Source organism: Condylura cristata, unplaced genomic scaffold (genome assembly GCF_000260355.1).
Source record: "Condylura cristata isolate star-nosed mole 26May11 unplaced genomic scaffold, ConCri1.0 scaffold00012, whole genome shotgun sequence".
NCBI classification, from domain to species: Eukaryota; Metazoa; Chordata; class Mammalia; order Eulipotyphla; family Talpidae; genus Condylura; species Condylura cristata.
This window is the reverse complement of record NW_004567113.1, coordinates 12,937,317-12,954,332: the sequence shown is the minus strand read 5'-3', so window position 1 is coordinate 12,954,332 and position 17,016 is coordinate 12,937,317. Positions and strand designations below refer to the sequence as shown.

Below are 17,016 nucleotides of genomic sequence, written 5' to 3'. Positions count from 1 at the left end.
AAGGTATACCCCTCCCATAGGAATATATTATCTTCTTTGATTTGGGGGGGTTATATCCAGATAACCCCATCATAAGTTGAAAATATCAGGGCCTCCCTGGCGGTGCACGTAGTTAAAGCACAGCATTATGAAGCTATCTGCAGCCTCTGCAGCATGAGCTCAATTCCCCGCCAGGAAGGTGACCCACATGGATAGCAGACCTTTTCTGTCTTGCTGGCCACTGCCCTAAGCAGTCTATTTCAGTCAATCTGCTTGTCCCCTGCTTTGTCTTTGATGAATCCTCTCCCCACCCCCCACCCCACTTTCCTGCACCTCTGGCCTGTACTCCAGTTCTTGTATGCATAAATAAATAAATCTTTAAAATAATAAATTGAATATATCATAAGTCAAAAATGCATTTAATATTCTAATCTACTGAACACCATAGCTTAGCCTAGTCTACCACAATGTGCTAGGAATACGTTTATTAACCTACGGTTGGAAAAATCATCTAACAGAGTCTAATTTACAAAAAAAAAAAAGTTATTTAGTGCTTCATGTACTTAATACTATACAGATAGATGTTTTGTAGGCATGATGGGATGTGAAAACACAAAACACGATGCCCAAAAAACATAGGCAATGCAATACAATGCAGAACATAGGTTTTATACTTTCCTGATTGACACTGCCTACCACCAGGAGACTGAGTGAAATAGAAATTGACACCGCTCAGCATTGAGAAAAAGAGAAAAAAAAAATGAGTTCTGTTTTCTACTTAATTCATCATGCTTTGGCAATATCATAAAGTAAAAAAATGATGTCAAGCTATTATAAATCTGGGATTGTCTATCTTTCCAACATCTTGTTAACTTATACTCAGGGGATAAAAGTTGCTGCTTGAGAAAACAATGGACAAGAGAAATCTTCCCGAAGAGTAGAAGTGGTGTCTAATCAGGGAACTTATTCCACTATGAGAGTAGTGGGAATTCATTATTCCTGTCCAGAATGACAGCATTGCTATGGACAAGTTACTGTTGTGCATTTCCCATTCTTACTTTTTCTGTTTTAATTATGGATTACCTTATTCTGTTTCTCTATTATGTTGTATTACATGCATACATATGTGGCAGAGACTTCATTTTATAGCTTATATGTTGCTGGACCATGAAAATAGTATCCATTCTGAAATAGAAATTGGAAAAATTCAATGGGAAATTGAATTCTCTTCTTTAGAGATGAGAGTGTTTTAATATAAGAAAGATACAGTCAAATGTACTAGTGGTTTGGATAGATTTTAGTAGAGATTGCTGAATGTCCTAAAATACCCCTTTCTTCTTTTAGGAATTGCTTTTTTAAAAAAAAAAAATATATAGTAGTTTATTTTTACATCATTTTGTGCATTTTTCCATCTCAGTTGTAATGCCCATGTCTTTTTTATTTTTTTTAAAGGGCAAAAGGCTACCCGACTGGAAACTAAAGGTCTAGTCATGAGACTTTCTTGTCAACATGTGAGATTTAAATTAACATGGACTGTCTCCACATTATTTCCTTGTTCTTTCCCTTCTCAAATAGAGGGAACATGCTACTACTTATCACATAATACAAAAAATGCAAAAGTTTATCATTCTTTATACTCAAGGCATTAGAAAGTTGCACTCCTATATAATGGTGATAGGAAGGCAAACTGTTTCTAACCCTACAAGGAGCAATTTGGCAATGCTTTCCAAAATTTAAGTACATCTATTCTTTGATTTTCTTTTCAGAATTTATTCTACAAGTACACATATAAAATGATGTATGTACAAGTTTATGTACTGCAGTACTTATTGGCTGATCAAAAATAAAGTTAGTGCCCAGCAATAAGGATTTAATAAACTTTGACAGCCACTCATTACATGCAAAATCCTTCAGTTCTAAAAAAGAATGAGGACGTTTTCTATACTTACATGGGAAGAGGTCCAGGGAAAGTGAGAAAAAAAAAAAAGAGAACAGAATAATATGGTGTGTTACTTTTTTGCAAGAGCAAGAAAGAATAAACATTTACATTTATTTGCAGGAAGACAAAGGCATAAAGGCCGAATACGACTACACAGAAAGACTGATCATGTAATATGTCATCCAAATAGAACCGTTTCTGGAGTGGGGGAGGCGTGTTGTTAATAATTACGCCAAGATGGAAAATGCACGTTCCCCACAAGCTGGGATGTATAATCAATCTATACAGACTACAGAGAAGGGGGAATGTAAATATTTTTTTAATTGTATTTTACAAAAGTACCGGTCTGTGGTGAATCGGAAATAAAAGAAACTCAACCTGCAGCCCAGGTAATTTAAGGGTTGCTTTAAAAACAGGAACGGTAAGTTGTAAACGGGAAACACAGAACTAAATGAACGTGCAATAGTTTTTCTCACCGGTTATTTACTGTAGATGCACAGCGACACAAAGTTCACCCACCAATCCGAAGTGGGAGCGTGCGAGCCTGAGCCTAGGGAAGAGGCCTAGGAAGTCGTCGAACTAGCGGAGCTTCGCGTCACTCAACGCTGGGGGCGGATCTAGAGCAGCCGCTCACATTTGGCGCTCTAGCCCACCAAGACGCTACTCTGTGGCATCTCGGGTTCCCTCTCGCTGCACTTTGGAGGACTAAACTCGTTTTCTTTTTGGCTTTGAGAGGGCAGGCATCCGCTACTGAGCTGGAAGAAAGATGGCGGCAGCCGTGCGACAGGATTTGGCCCAGCTCATGAATTCGAGTGGCTCTCATAAAGATCTGGCGGGCAAGTGAGTACTTCTTAGGGGGTAGGGGAGGCCAAGAGGGAAGCCACAAACCTGTTCTCCTTGGGCTGGCGGCGACTTTTGGGTTTGAGGCTAGGATTCAGCGGGACGACCAAGGGGGCGGGCCTGTGGTTGCTTGTGAAGGCAAATGTTGGGAGCAGCAGAAAGCTGGTGGGAACCTTGTGCAGAGAGACCTCGAGGCCACAGATCTAGGGTGATTGTAAATTTGTTCGGCCCTTGGTAGCATCCTTACTGGCCTCTTAAGATTCTGGAAGCGTGGTCTGAGAGGCAACTGCTTCCACGGCCTTGTTAGCTTTCCCTGGTGTTTTCTTTTTATCGCTCTCACACTTATTATTATTAGTTTTAATCGAGGCAAATTTATATTATGGCACTTTAACGCAAAGTTTTCCGGGGAGATAGCTTCTTGAAAGGCTGACGGGGGCACGGAAGAATGGCCGCTATCATGTCGTCCAAAGCCAATCGGACTGTATCTTCTGTGGCTTCTTGTGCCTTGGGTGCTCGCTCTCCACCAACAACTTTGAAAAAGGAAACATTGACGAATGTTCTCATAATGTGAGCCAGGACTTTGGTTATGTTTATAGAAATCTGAATTGTTTAAGAATTTTGTCTCAATTTACGTGGAAGGCATAGGTTCACTCTAAGTTAAAATTATGACATGTGCCAGTCCTTCAAGCTGTTACTCAACAGTCTTAAATGTGGAAAGAGAAATATTGTACATTTCCTGTGTGTAGGTTTCACAGTAGTTTGAACAGATACTATGTCTTGAAGAATGTCTTGAACAGATATTCTTTTTAATGATTCTCAAATTGATCCTGCTCTTTACATCCTGACAGCTGAGATCACTTTCATCTATATTAATGAAGATATACCTGCTCCAACCTGACCTTTGAAACCTTGGCTGTGTTTTATGTAGGCTATACTGCCTTGTTTTGGGTGGTAAATGTACTCTACTTTTGTCACAGGGAAGTTTAGCTGTAATGTTGGGCTTAAATACTTTGTTCTGCAATTTCCACATAAATAAATGAGGATAATTCTAGGACTAACTTATCTGAGGGCAAAGGAATATGTGTGTGTGAACACTTAGATCACTAAGAACAGTATTTGATACTTAGTGTGTCACAATATTGTCATCGTACATATAATTATGAAGCTGTTGGCAAATACTTTTATGTATTCCATGGGTTGGAAATGAGTTGAATATATCTTCATGGTTCAATCCTTTTTGCATGTGTTTTTGGATGAAGGTAAAACTAGGTTATATTTTTTTCTGTGCTTTTTTTATTTTGTAGATGAAACACAAGCATATTAGTTATCAGAAAAGGTAGTTTTTTTTTCAAGATTTGCAGAATTTTGAAAAACTTAACTGAAGCATTTACTTCCTCAGTTCTGAATAGCATATATATCTCTTATAGGCTCACATGTCAATGTAACAACCCCAAAGCTTAGTGGACTAAAACAGCTATTAATTTTCATGACTTTTTAGATCCTCTGGGCTGTTCTGCAAGTCTAATCTGGGCTCATTTATGTAGATGTAGTCAGTTGGCAGCTGGGACTAGTGGGATTATAATAGACTCACATACACATCTGTTGGCTGGGTTTTCTCTCCATATGGTCTCTTGCTCAGCTGCTCAGCGGAATGTTCCTAGATGGTGAGAACTGAAGCTACAAGACATCTTCAACTTAGCTGCCCTGGATATCTCACAGCAATTCACTAGTACTGTTCAAAGTACATCACAGGACAATTCCAAAATAATAGGGAGAGGAAATGTAGCTTACCTCTTTTTTTTTTTAATGCATACAGAACTGGGGTACAGGTCAGAGGTGAAGGGGCAGCAAGAGGATTCACCAGAAACAATGGGGAACAGAACAGGCAGATCAACAAAGTACACTGCTGAGAGGAGCAGCAGCTGAGAGGAGCAGCAGCCCAGACTAGAGAGGTCTGTGCCATGTGGATCACCTCAGGGGTGGGGATCGAACTTGTACTGAAGAGACCATAGCTTGGCTTGGCTTAGCTTTACAGTGCAGTGCAGGATAGTGTTCCAACCCACTGTACCACCAGGGAGGGCCAAACTTACCTCTTTAGGGAAGGAGTGGCCAAGTTACATTGTAAAGGGGCTTAGTCAAATGGGAGACATGACTCACTATGGGGGCCCTCACTGTAACAATCTACCACACAGGGTTACTGGAAAGCTTAAATGAAACAATGTGCTTGATAACTGATAGTTAGTGCTTTCTCTGGGAAGTTTTTATCTTGTCTACAGGTACATATATGTTATTATCTGGTCATGAAAGTCCCAGGATTTTTATTTTAATAACAAAATAGATCTGCCAGTGACATGCTTTAGGAGAGAAAGTCATGAAATAACTCAGTAGTTGTAGGGTTTATGTCGGGAGTTGAATGACAAAAGAATCCCATATAAGAAATGATGGATTCAGTTCATTTCTAAAATATTAATATTTTGTGCTCCCAGTATTTAGCAGGATTTATCAAATATTGGCTGAGTCAGTGAATAACTAGAAAGGTACAGAGCTTATTTGAACCTAGGTTTGTCTATTCTAAAAAGTTTTTGTAAGCTACCAATCTTCACTGCCTTTCTTGTTAAAACATCAATTAGAAATGATGTCTTAGGGACACCCTGGTGGCACAACGGGTTACAGTGCAGCACTATAAAAGCTATCCACAACCAGTGCGTCAGGAGTTTGATCTCTGGCCAGGGAGGTGACCAACATGGTACATCAGCTCTCTCCTGTCTCCCCACTACTCCCCTCAGCAATGTATTTAGGTCAATCTTCCTGTTCTGCTCCCTGCTTTTTGTCTAGTGAGTCCTCTCGTTACCCCACTTCCTAACATAATGCCCTGTACCCCAATTTTTGTATGCATAAATAAAATATTTTTTTAAATTCACATGAAGTTTAATAAGTCAAGTTAGTGAAATTATCGAAAATTTTGCATTAATGTATGGCAGTAGAAATTTTCATTTCTTTTGCAAATACAATATTTGGTGTTTCTATTACTGACAAGCAATGTTGCAGAAAGAACAATCACGTTAAATCTTAATTCATCAGGGTCATGTTCCACAAGCTTCTTGCAAATTTCTCTGGCATCCTCTAATAAAGTATCATCACTAGTTTTCCCATGGCTAATTTGAAATGATTTCCATCCATTTAATTCATAGAGATGCCCTTCTACACGAACTAATGCAATAAAATGAAGATCTGCTTTTTTAAAGCTACATTCCATGCCTCAATTTGACCCTCATGGGCATGGGTTTCATTAGTAACTTGAGTAGCGTCAAAGTTCTCCAAGTATCTGACTTGTTCTTCAGTGTCCATTGACACAGACTCCTCCAGGAATTTTTTCAGAGTTGATCCTGATTCAAAGTGCATCTTGTCTTTATTATTGGTAGTAGCATGGATCCATCCAATTGTTCACAGGCATTGCTGATTGTTTCATGATATATACCGATGACTTAACATCTTGTCCCTGTGATTTTATTTTTTCTTTCCTCTTCTGTTCTGAATACTTAATACTTTCCTGTAATAGGGAAGACAAGTATCCTGCACACACTGGTCTTGGTATCATGCTAAGGAGTTCAGGATCCATTCCATATACATTGCCAATTAGGATGTAGACCTAATTGTTTGAGAAACTGGTTGGTGACTTCGGGATTGGCCTCCAGCAGCAACCAGCGCTGACCCACCATGGCCACTTCAGCACTAAATAAATCTTAAAAAAAAAAAAAAAGAAATGATTTCTTGTAGCAATGAGCTAACAGTCTAAAATTGATAAACATTGACATTATGAAGTTGTTCTTTCTATGCCCAGTAGCATCCTGTATTTACCTCTACCATAATAACACTTAATTGTTTTAATTATTTATTTGTATGTTTCACCAATTCAAATGTAATCTCTGAAAGGCGGTTTTGTTACTGGACAGGAAGAGGGGCAAGCCAGAACCCCCAAACTTTCCAGCTCTAAATAGGTTTTGCCATCTGCCACATCAAGATAAAACATATAGACCTTTAAAGGAGAGGAATTTTAATACAACTAGTGTGCAATACTAAAAAGACAAAGAATATAGTTTTTAAATCAAGCACCCAAAGTTACTCTCCTTGTGAGCAGATGTCCAGTAAACAAGGCCTGAAAGCCTGTCACATGGGAAACGATAGAAAAGGGTCAGAAGCAGTCAGACAAGTCTGGGAGAAAAAGATCTAAATCAAGATAAAAGCTGCCATTGTTAATCTCCCCAGGGGTCTCTCACCCACATCTGTTTCAACCAGTTCCAGGCCCAAAAAGCAACCACAGCTTCTTCATATGTCTCTCTGCTCCATGTGGCTCCCTCAGGTCTCCTGGCTCTTCATCCTGCTTCCTTCCTTCCCCAGTCTCCTCTCCAGCTTCTCTTCCCTGCTCAGTGGTTCAGTGGGGCTGTGAACCAGGAACCTCCCCTTTTCCTGGGGACCACCCTGTTACAGTTTGTGAGCATGGATTATAGATTTTTATTGATTCTATAAAAATTATACTTTTCCCCCCTTTCCTTTTCTTTCCAGTTCTGAGATATGGAGGGTACCCAGAAGAGGATAGCAGACATTTGGAGTCTAAATGTTTCGTTTTACAAGAAATGTGTAGCCTGGAGAAAAGAGAGTAGTGAGAAATCTTGTAACTGCCTTTGCCAATTAAAAATTTGTTTTGCAGCAAAGAAAATAACCTCAAATTTAGAGAGTCAGACTTTGTGTTAGACCTTTCTAATAATAAAGTAGAATAGAATAGAGGACACACATACCAGAAGATAGAATGTATAATCTCAAAAACCCCTTCACAAATTTAGAATCTGTGGTTTTCTTTTATTTTCACACACAACAGTTTCAAGTGGCTGCCATTCAAGAATGATGTCCCCTGACATCTGCTATTTACTGTGTACCAGGAACACCTTTACCAATACTTTAAAACTCTTTACAAGTTATGTTATTTCCATGACATAAGAGAAACTGAAACAGAGTTGAAATATCTTACCGTATAGTTAATGGCAAGGCCAGAATACAGTCTGTTCGGCTGGCTTATAGGCCTTACCTTTAATTTTTATCTACCTTTTGGCCTTACATTAATTTCACCAAACTGGACTACATTTCAGATAGTGACTTTTTGCCTAGAGGTCTTTCCCCACTGGGCCCAATTAACATTAAGTTCAAATGTTTAAATATCAGCCTCACTAGGAAATTATTTCTTCCAAAACATTTTGTTATCAGTTAAGGTTAATTTTTTTTCCTTACAGTATACCTGTGTAATTTTATTTTTACCTTCTATGTCATTTAGCTTTTGCTATGAAGTAAACCACATCAGATTTTAGTGGCTTCAAACAATACTTCGCTTACAATTCTGTTGGTTGGTATTTTTGACTGGGCCCAGTAGATACTGATAGTTCTTTGCTCCAGATGGCCTTGCTTCCACATGGACTACCCCATGTGTTTATGTTTGCTGCACATCAGGCAGACAGCACGTCAGCTTCTGTGTGCTACTGAGCCTGTAAAGGTGACTGGGCTACATATTTCAGTATCCATTAGGTTAACTTGAACTTGTTCTTGTGATGGCAGCAGAGTTCCTTTTTTTTTTTTTTTAAGACTTATTTATTTATTCATACACAACTGGGAAATCAGAGATCAGAGGTCAGAGATGCGGAGGGCTCTTCACCAGGGACAGAATGGGGTGCAGAACAGGCAAATTGACGAAGTACACTGCTGAGGGGAGCAGCGGGTGGGTCAGAAGTCTGCCTTACCATGTGTATCTCCTCGGGGCAGGCTGGGATCGAACTCATGCAGAAGTGGCTTAAGCTTCTCAGTGCTGTGTTTTAACCCACTGCGCCACCAGGGAGGGCCCTTTTTTTTTTTTTTAAGATTTATTTATTTGCATACAAGAGCTGGGGTGTAGACCAGAGGTGCAGGCGGTAGGGGATGGGTGAGAGGATTCACTAGAAACAGACTGGGGAGCAGAACTGATGGATTGATTTACATGGAGTCTGCTGAGGGGAGCAGCAGGTGAGATAGGAGAGGTCTGCAATGCCTTGTAGGGATGGAACTCCTGCTGCTGTGGCTATGGAGAGCTTCATAGTGCTGAGACTTAACCCCTTGCCACACCAGGGAGGCTCCAGCAGTAAAGTTCTAAGAGAAAAATAAGTCCTGTTGTGAAGTTGAATTTCAGAGCAGACATTTTGTTTTTACTACAGTCAGATGGGCACAGCTACGAAGTCATACTACAAAGGGTCATGGACACAGAAAGAATTGTGGCCTTTTTGGGTAAATACTCCACTGCGTAATCCTGGTTGTGTTCCACTGAGTTTCTTGAATGAATAGACAATGATTATTTCATTGTCCTGAAAGTATTATCTCCTTAAATTTTGCCCTTGTCTTATTCTGTGATCTCCTCCAGGACTCCAATGAAATCCTGTTACATCCTTTTACTATGATTTGTATTTCTCTTATCCTGTCTCCTGTAGCTAACCATTTCAGTGCTTTCTTCTAGATAGAGTTTTGTGACCTCCTTATTATGTGTTCAAATGTATTTAAGAACTCCGTTGAACTTTTAAGTTTGGTAATAATACTTTTTTTAGTTTTATGGGTTTTGGTGGTTCACTTTTCAACTTTTTAATCCAAACTTTATATCCAAAATACATAGATAAGCATAACTATATTATCATTTTTCTGATGAGTCTCTGGAGTCCCTGTTGTTGTTTGTTGCATTTGTTGGTTGTCATGTACTTTATAATCTTCCTTTGTTAAGCAAATTTCATTTATTTCTGCATAGAAGAACTGGAGTGTAGGCCGGAGATGCAGGATGTGAGAGAAGTCACCAGAGATAGTGGGGCAAAACAGGTAGATTTACTGAAATACACTGCTAGACAGCTTTTTTTCTTTGTTAAAGATTTATTTATGCATACAGAGTGAGGGTACAGGCCAGAGGTACAGGGGCAGTGAGAGGATTCACCAGAGGCAGAGTGGGGAGCAGAACAAGCAGATCAACGAAGTACACTGCTGAGGGGAGCAGTGGGCAGGTCAGGAGAAATCTGCTGCACCATGTGAGTCACCTCCGGGGCCGGGGATCGAACTTGCACTGAAGCAGCTGTGGCCAGCTTGCAATACTGTGTCCTAACCCATTGCACCACCAGGGAGGGCCCTGCTAAACAACTTTTTAAAAAATATATTTTTAGAAACAATTGCATACCTAGGATATTACTTTTCAGAGAAGATTTCACTTATTTCTGCCAGGCAACTGAGGGTACTAGCGGTTTAGGACCAAGTTTTCAGAACTTTTGATTTATATAGATAATCCTTGGAATAGAATTTGTAACCTTATTTCCATAGAGCTCTTGTTTCTTCTTTGGCAAATGAGGATCTCACTTCCTTTTTTATTTTTTTCAAAGATATTATTCATATAAGAGCGGGGATGCAAGCCAGAGGTGCAGGGTAGTAGGTGAGATGATTCACCAGAGACTGAGTGGGGAGCAGAACAGACAGATCTACAGAAAAACACTGCTGAGGGGAGCAGCAGGCGAGACAGGAGAAGTCTGCTGCGCCATGTGTGTCACCTCCCTGGTGGGGGATTGAACTCATGTTGCAGTAGCTATGGACAGCTTCATAGTGCTGTGACTTACTTAACTTGTTATGCCACCAGAAAGCCCCCTCACTTCTTTTTCTTTTATCTGTATTAGTTTGCTAAAAATAACAGTTTGCTGGGCCCTCTCTGGTGGCGCAACATATTAAACCATAGTACTAGGAAGCTAAAGCCACTTTAGTATGAGCTTGATTCTCGCTGGGGAGGTGATCCACGTGTGGCGCTTCAGACCTCTCTTGATCCGTCTGCTGCTCCCCTCAGCAGTGTACTTCAAGCATCAGCCTGTTCTGCTCCCCAATCTGTCTCTGGTGAATTCTCTCACTACTTCTGAACGTCTGGCCTGTACCCCAGTTCTGTATGTATAAATAAATAAATCTTAAAAAAAAAATAACAATTTGCCTCTCAATGTTCCCAGCAGAATGGCAGATTTTCCTGAAGGCAGAGCCAACTAGAATTGTCACTCTGCTACTGAGCTGTCTTTGCAGTCAACAGTTGCTTTCAGGCAAAAGCTCTTTGTACTCTTTTTTTTTTGTTTTCTATTTTCTATTTCTTGTTAGGATTTATGCTTTTATATATATACATATATATATACATATATATTTTTTAAGATTTATTTATTTATGCCTACAGAACTGGGGTACAGGCCAGAGGTGCAGGGCGGTGACAGGATTCACCAGAGACAGAATGGGGAGCAGAACAGGCATATCTATGAAGTACACTTCTGAGGGGAGCAGCGGGTGGGTCAAGAGAGGTCTGCCACGCCATGTGGATCACTTCCGGGAGGGGATTGAACTCATGCGGAAGTGGCTTCAGCTTCTTAGTGCTGTGCTCTAACCCACTGCACCACCAGGGAGGGTGCTATATTTATATATACTTACTGGATAAATGAGATGATTGATCTAACCCACCCTCAAATATATATGTATATTTAGGGTTAAATCAATCATCTCATTTATCTAGTAAGTGAAAAATACTATTAATACCTATATATTCCATTAATTTTGTACCTTATTAGAGTCTGCGGTACCTTTTCATGTGTGCATGCTTATTTGTCTCCAGATTCAAGTGCTCAGAAATCAAGAACAGTTGTCTGAGATTTAGTTCATAGACATACTAGATGTTCAGTAAACTTTTACTGATGTGAATGGATGGGACAGATGCACAGTGACTTAATTAAATGTATTTTCCTCCATATTTTATTTATTTTTTAAAGATTTACTTATCTATGCACAAATAAGTAAAGTCCTGGGGTACAAGGCAGATGTGTTGGGCGTGAGGAGATTCACCAGAGACAGAGTTGGTTGCAGAACAGGCAGATCTACTGAAACACATTGCTGAAGGGAGCTAAAGGCAGGAGTCTGGAGAGGTCTGCTGTGCCATGTGGGTTACCCCCATCTGGGGATCGAACTCCTGCTGCAGTAGCTGCAGATAGCTTCATAGTGCTGTTTTAACCCTCTGCGCCACCAGGGAGAGCCCTCTCCATATTTTTAAAATCATAATATTTTAGTACTTTTCATGTTTTTGACATCAATTACTTTTCTGTTGAGTGCTCAGTGAAAAGCTTTTATTATCATTTGTGAAGCTTTCTCTGCCTAAACTAATCTATTTTAACTCACTTCTGAATGAAAATACTTCTTGACTTGTCATATCTTTTTTTTTTTTGCAATATAGCAAGGCTATAATAAACCTGAGCCTTAGCTATGAGACTTGTCATATCTTTTTATTGAAAAAAGTGTGTATGTACACATGTACACTGAAATTAGAGCTCAATAAATCTCACATACATATGTAGCAGCCATCCAGACAGATCAAGCTAGGGACTGTTTCTAGCCTGCCAGAGGTTCCCTCCCTCAGGCTTCTTTGCAGTCAATACCCCCAAAGATAACCACTAATCTGACCTCTAGCGCCATGAATTAGTTTTGCCTATTCTTGCAATGCATGCAAACTGAATCATTCAGTGTAATGCCCTTTAATATCTGGCCTTTTTCACTCAACATAATAGCTCTGAGATTAATTAATGCATAAAGTGTTCTTTATTGATTTGTGGAATTTCATTTTATTAATAGGGTCTCACTTCCTTATTGATGGACATTAAACTTGTTGCTAATGTAGGGCTATTATGAGTGAAATTGCAGTGAAAAATTTTGTACACTTTTTATTAACCTCCACATTCATTTTCTTGGATATATAACCAAAAGTAGACTATTTCATTTACAGAAAAGACATGTTTGGTTTTGCCAGCAGTTTTCAGAGTGATCACTGCTTTCAGCAATGGATGAGAATTTCAGTTTCCCTACATACTCACCAGTACTCAGGTTTGTTAGTGTCTTTAACCTCAATCTAGTGGAAGCGTTCAGATACCTCTCTATGCTTAAAATTTGTATTTACCTAGTGAATATTGAGTTTCAGTAACTTTTTATACTGTTATTAGCCATTTGGATATTCTCTTTAGGAAAGTGCTTATATAAGCTATTTGATTTTTTTTTTTTTTGATTGTCATTTACGGGCATTTTAAATATGTACTGAATAGGAATTCTTTGCCCAATAAATGTATTGCAAATGTCTTTTTAGTTTGTGGCTTGCATTTTTCATTCTTTAAAAAAATTTAACCCATAAGTTTTATTTTCAGACATCATTTTTTTTCTTCTGTAATAATCTTAAAAGATATCCAATCATTTGGTCAGATTTATTTATAACATTATAGCAAATGAAGCTTTAAATGACAGTTTTTACTCTCACTTCTTAATACCGTATTCATTACTCTTGAGATTTTTTTAGTTTTCTTATGGAAATTAAAACAACAAAAACATAAACCTTTATAATATCCATCTACTAGTCCTGCAGCACAATTTTTTAAAAAAAGATTTATTTATGCACACAAAAAATGGGGTACAGGCCAGAGCTGTGGGGGGAGTGAGAGGATTCACCAGAGATAGAGTAGGGAACAGAACTGGCAGATTGAATGAAATATACTGCCTGTAGCACAATTTTTTTTTTATTTTATAACAGTTTATTTTTACATCATTTTTTACATTTTTTTCCCCCATCTAATTGTAATCTCCTCGGGTTTCCCATCACCATAATCCCGTGTGCACATTTTTTTTTTTTTAAAGATTTATTTACTCATACTGAACTGGGGTACAAGCCAGAGATGCGGTAGGTGAAAGGATTCACCAGAGACAGCGGGGAGCAGAACAGGCATATAGACGAAGTACACTGCTGAGGGGAGCAGCGGGCTGGTCAGGAGAGGTCTGCTGCGCCATGTGGATCTCCTCCGGGGCAGGCTGGGATGAACTCATGTGGAAGTGGCTTAAGCTTCTTAGTGCAGTGCTTTAACCCGATGCGCCACCAGGGAGGGCCCACCTGCAGCACCTAGATCTTTATTGTGGGTTTTTTTTTGTTTTTGTATTTTTGTATAGAAGAACTGGAGTGTAGGACAGGTACAGGAGCAAGGGTGAGAAGATTCACCAGAGACAGAGTGGGGAGTAGAACAAGCAGATCTACTGAAACACACTGCTAAGAGGAGTAGCAGGCAAGACAGGAGAGTGCTGCTGTATCATATGTGGGTCACCTCCCTGGCAAGGGATCCAACTTGTGCTGCCGTGGTGTGGACAGCTTCATAGTGCTGCATTTTAACCTGTTGTACCACGAGGGAGGGCTGTGATTAGAACTTTTATTATCAACTCTTATACCAACTTTCAAATGTGCAATACAGTGTAGTCATCATACGGTACATTATAGTCCTATGATTTATTTTGTCACTGGCAGTTTATATTTTTTGACTCCTTCACCTGTGTTCTTTTTTTTCTTCTTTAAGATTTATTTATTTATGCATAGGAGAACTAGGGTACAGGCCAGAGATGTAGGGAGGTGAGAGGATTCACCAGAGACAGAGTGGGGAGCAGAACAGGCAGATGTACTGAAGGGAGTAGCAGGTGGATCAGGAGAAGTCTGCTGTGCTGTGTGGGTCACCTTCCTGGCAGGGATCAAACTGGTGACATGCTGCAGTGGTTTTGGATAGTTTTATAGTGCTGTTTTAACCCATTGCACCACCAGGGAGGGCCCACCTATGTTCTTTTTATGTTTTCTTTTTTCCCCCTTCACCTATTTTCATCTGCTTTCCACTGCCTCTGGCAACCACCCAATCCATTCTTTGCATATATGAAATTTTTTTTTTAGATTTGACAGTTAGTGAAATCATATGGTATTTGTTGATATTAGTTTATAATGCCATTTCTCTGTCTGTCTTATTTCACTTAGCATAATATCCTCATATTCCTTTCATGTTGTCATAAGTGGCAAAGATTTACATTTTTATGACTGAGTGATTTTTCTCTCTCTGTATAAAGGAGTTTACTGCATGCATTTTCTTCTAGAGGCTTTATGGTTTAGGGTCTTTTGTTTAAGTCTTTTTTCTTTTTAAAGATTTATTTATTTATGCATAAGGCCAGAGGTGTAGGGATGATGAGAGGATTCACCAGAGATAGAGTGGGGAGCAGAACAGGCAGATTAACAAAGTACACTGCTAACGGGAGCAGTGGGCAAAATAGGAGAGGTTCTGCTGTGCCATGTGGGTCAGCTCTAGGACCGAGGATCTAACTTGCACTGAAAGGCTGCAGCTAGTTTGCAGTGCTGAGTCCTAACACATTGCGCTACCAGGAGGAGCCTCTTTTGTATAAGCCTTTAATCCACTTTTAGTTGATTTTTATGTGTGATGTAAGATAATTTTTAAAAAATTTATTTATGTGTACAGAACTGGGGTACAGGCCAGAAATGCAGGGGTGGTGAGAGGAGTCACCAGAGACAAAGTGGGGAACAGAACAGGCAAATCGACTAAGTACACTGCTGAGGGAGCAGCAGGTGGGTCAGGAAAGGTCTGCTCTGCCATGTGAGTCACCTCCGGGGCGGGAATCCAACTCATGCTGCAGTGACTTTAGCTTCTTAGTGCTGTGCTTTAACCCGCTGCACCACAAGGGAGGGCCAAGATAATGTTTTAAGTTCATTCTTTTGCATGTGATTGGCCAGTTTTCTGTTTATTGAAAGAGATTTCCTTTTCCCCATGTGTATTGTTGGCAGGTTGTCATAAGTTAATTGATTATATATGTGTGAATGTATGTATGTACTTAGCCTACTAATCTGTGCCTCTTCTTATGACAAATACTTTACTATTTTGCTACTGTAACTTTATGATGTAGTTTGAAATCATGGTGTGTGATCCTTCCAGTTATATTCTTCTTTCTTAATACTCCCTATTTGAAGTCTTTTATGATTTCATACAAATTTTAGGATATTTTTTCCTATTTGTGTCAAAAATACCATTGGAATTTTGGTGGATTTCATTGAATCTGTAGTTGGCTTAGTAGTATAGACATTTTAACAATATTCTTTCAATCTGTGAACATAGAATATCTTTCCACTTATTTGTGTTGCCTTCAATTTCTTTGATTCATCACACAGTTGTCAGTTGTAGATATTTCATTTTCTTGATTTTTCTTAGTTTAATAATTTTAATTGCAAACTTATAAGAATGGCACAGAAGACAGATAAAATTAGAAGCATGCACTTGCCGTGCTGAGCTAAGTGGGAACTGGTCAGACTACCACCTAGGGCCTTTCATTCACCACGGAAGGTAGCACCAGGAGGTGCTAGTTGTCACTGGAGGTGCCCGTGGAGTAGGTGCCCATGGCGTGGGTGTGATGGTCAATGGGCAGTGTCTAATGAAAACTGTTAGGTTTTCAGAGCATTGGGACTGAGGCTGAATATGGCTACACCTTGACCTTTCCTTTCATGCTGAACCTCTGGCTTCAGCATTCAAAGCCCCCATGTATGTTGAACCCAACACAGAAACACAGCATTGGAGGCAGCCACAGGTTTACATACAGCGCACCGGGGAAGAATCCAGTAGCTCATCCTGCACCTTTGTTGAGAATGTTTCAAAGTTCTGATTCTACTAGGATTAGACTGCACCAGGCACACAACACTTGGTTGCACGACAAAGCGAAAGCACCTATCAAGAAACTTGAGGAAGCTGAAAGGAAGTGCCAGCACCAGTTAGAGAACTTGGAAGGGGAACAAACATTTTTAAAGCACTGACTAGAACAACTTCAAGGTCCTTAGGAGATGGGATGAATATGAATAGACAGTGTTCAATCAACTGTTTCTTCAGAACATGCTGATTCAGGGCAAGGGAGGTTGATAAAGATGTTGAAGGCAGCATTCTTCTGTGGAAAAGTAAACAATACCACCAGCCTCAGGACTTGGAAGACAGGCAGAATATTGAAGTAAGGAAGGTTAATAAAGTGCCAGTGTCAAACTTTGGCTCACTTCCTAGGACCCAACATGACATAGCAATGCAGGGCAAAATACTCACTGGGCCAAACAACCTCTTAAATTGGGTTCATGATGTAGTCTCCTTTTTAGAACTAAACAGAGCTATATTTGAACAAATGGTCAGAAGATCTCTATTTAAATGCAAATACTTTTGTATAAATATTCAGCAATCAAAAAAGACAAACTCATGCTATTGTGGCACATGGATGGAACTGGAGAGGATTATGCTCCCAAAATAAATCAGAAGGAAAAATATAAATACCAGATTGTTTCATTTATATGTGGAGTATAGAGAAACCAAACAAAAGGT

The 17,016-nt window shown here is 39.6% G+C and overlaps 1 protein-coding gene and 1 pseudogene across 2 annotated transcripts in view; one reads left to right on the top strand and one right to left on the bottom strand.

The window, feature by feature from the left end:
* The first annotated feature begins 2,554 nt into the window (after nucleotides 1-2,554).
* Nucleotides 2,555-17,016, top strand: part of COPS4 (COP9 signalosome subunit 4) — a 41,761-nt gene continuing 27,299 nt past the window's right edge. Inside the window, exon 1 of one of the 2 annotated variants that reach the window (XM_004681154.2) lies at nucleotides 2,555-2,758. In XM_004681154.2, the coding sequence (XP_004681211.1) occupies nucleotides 2,685-2,758 (74 nt within the window). In that variant the 5' untranslated portion in view covers nucleotides 2,555-2,684. The remainder of the gene's footprint in view (nucleotides 2,759-17,016) is intronic. The other variant, XM_004681155.2, reaches the window with a different exon arrangement.
* On the bottom strand, nucleotides 3,146-6,483 carry LOC105853531 (annotated as a pseudogene).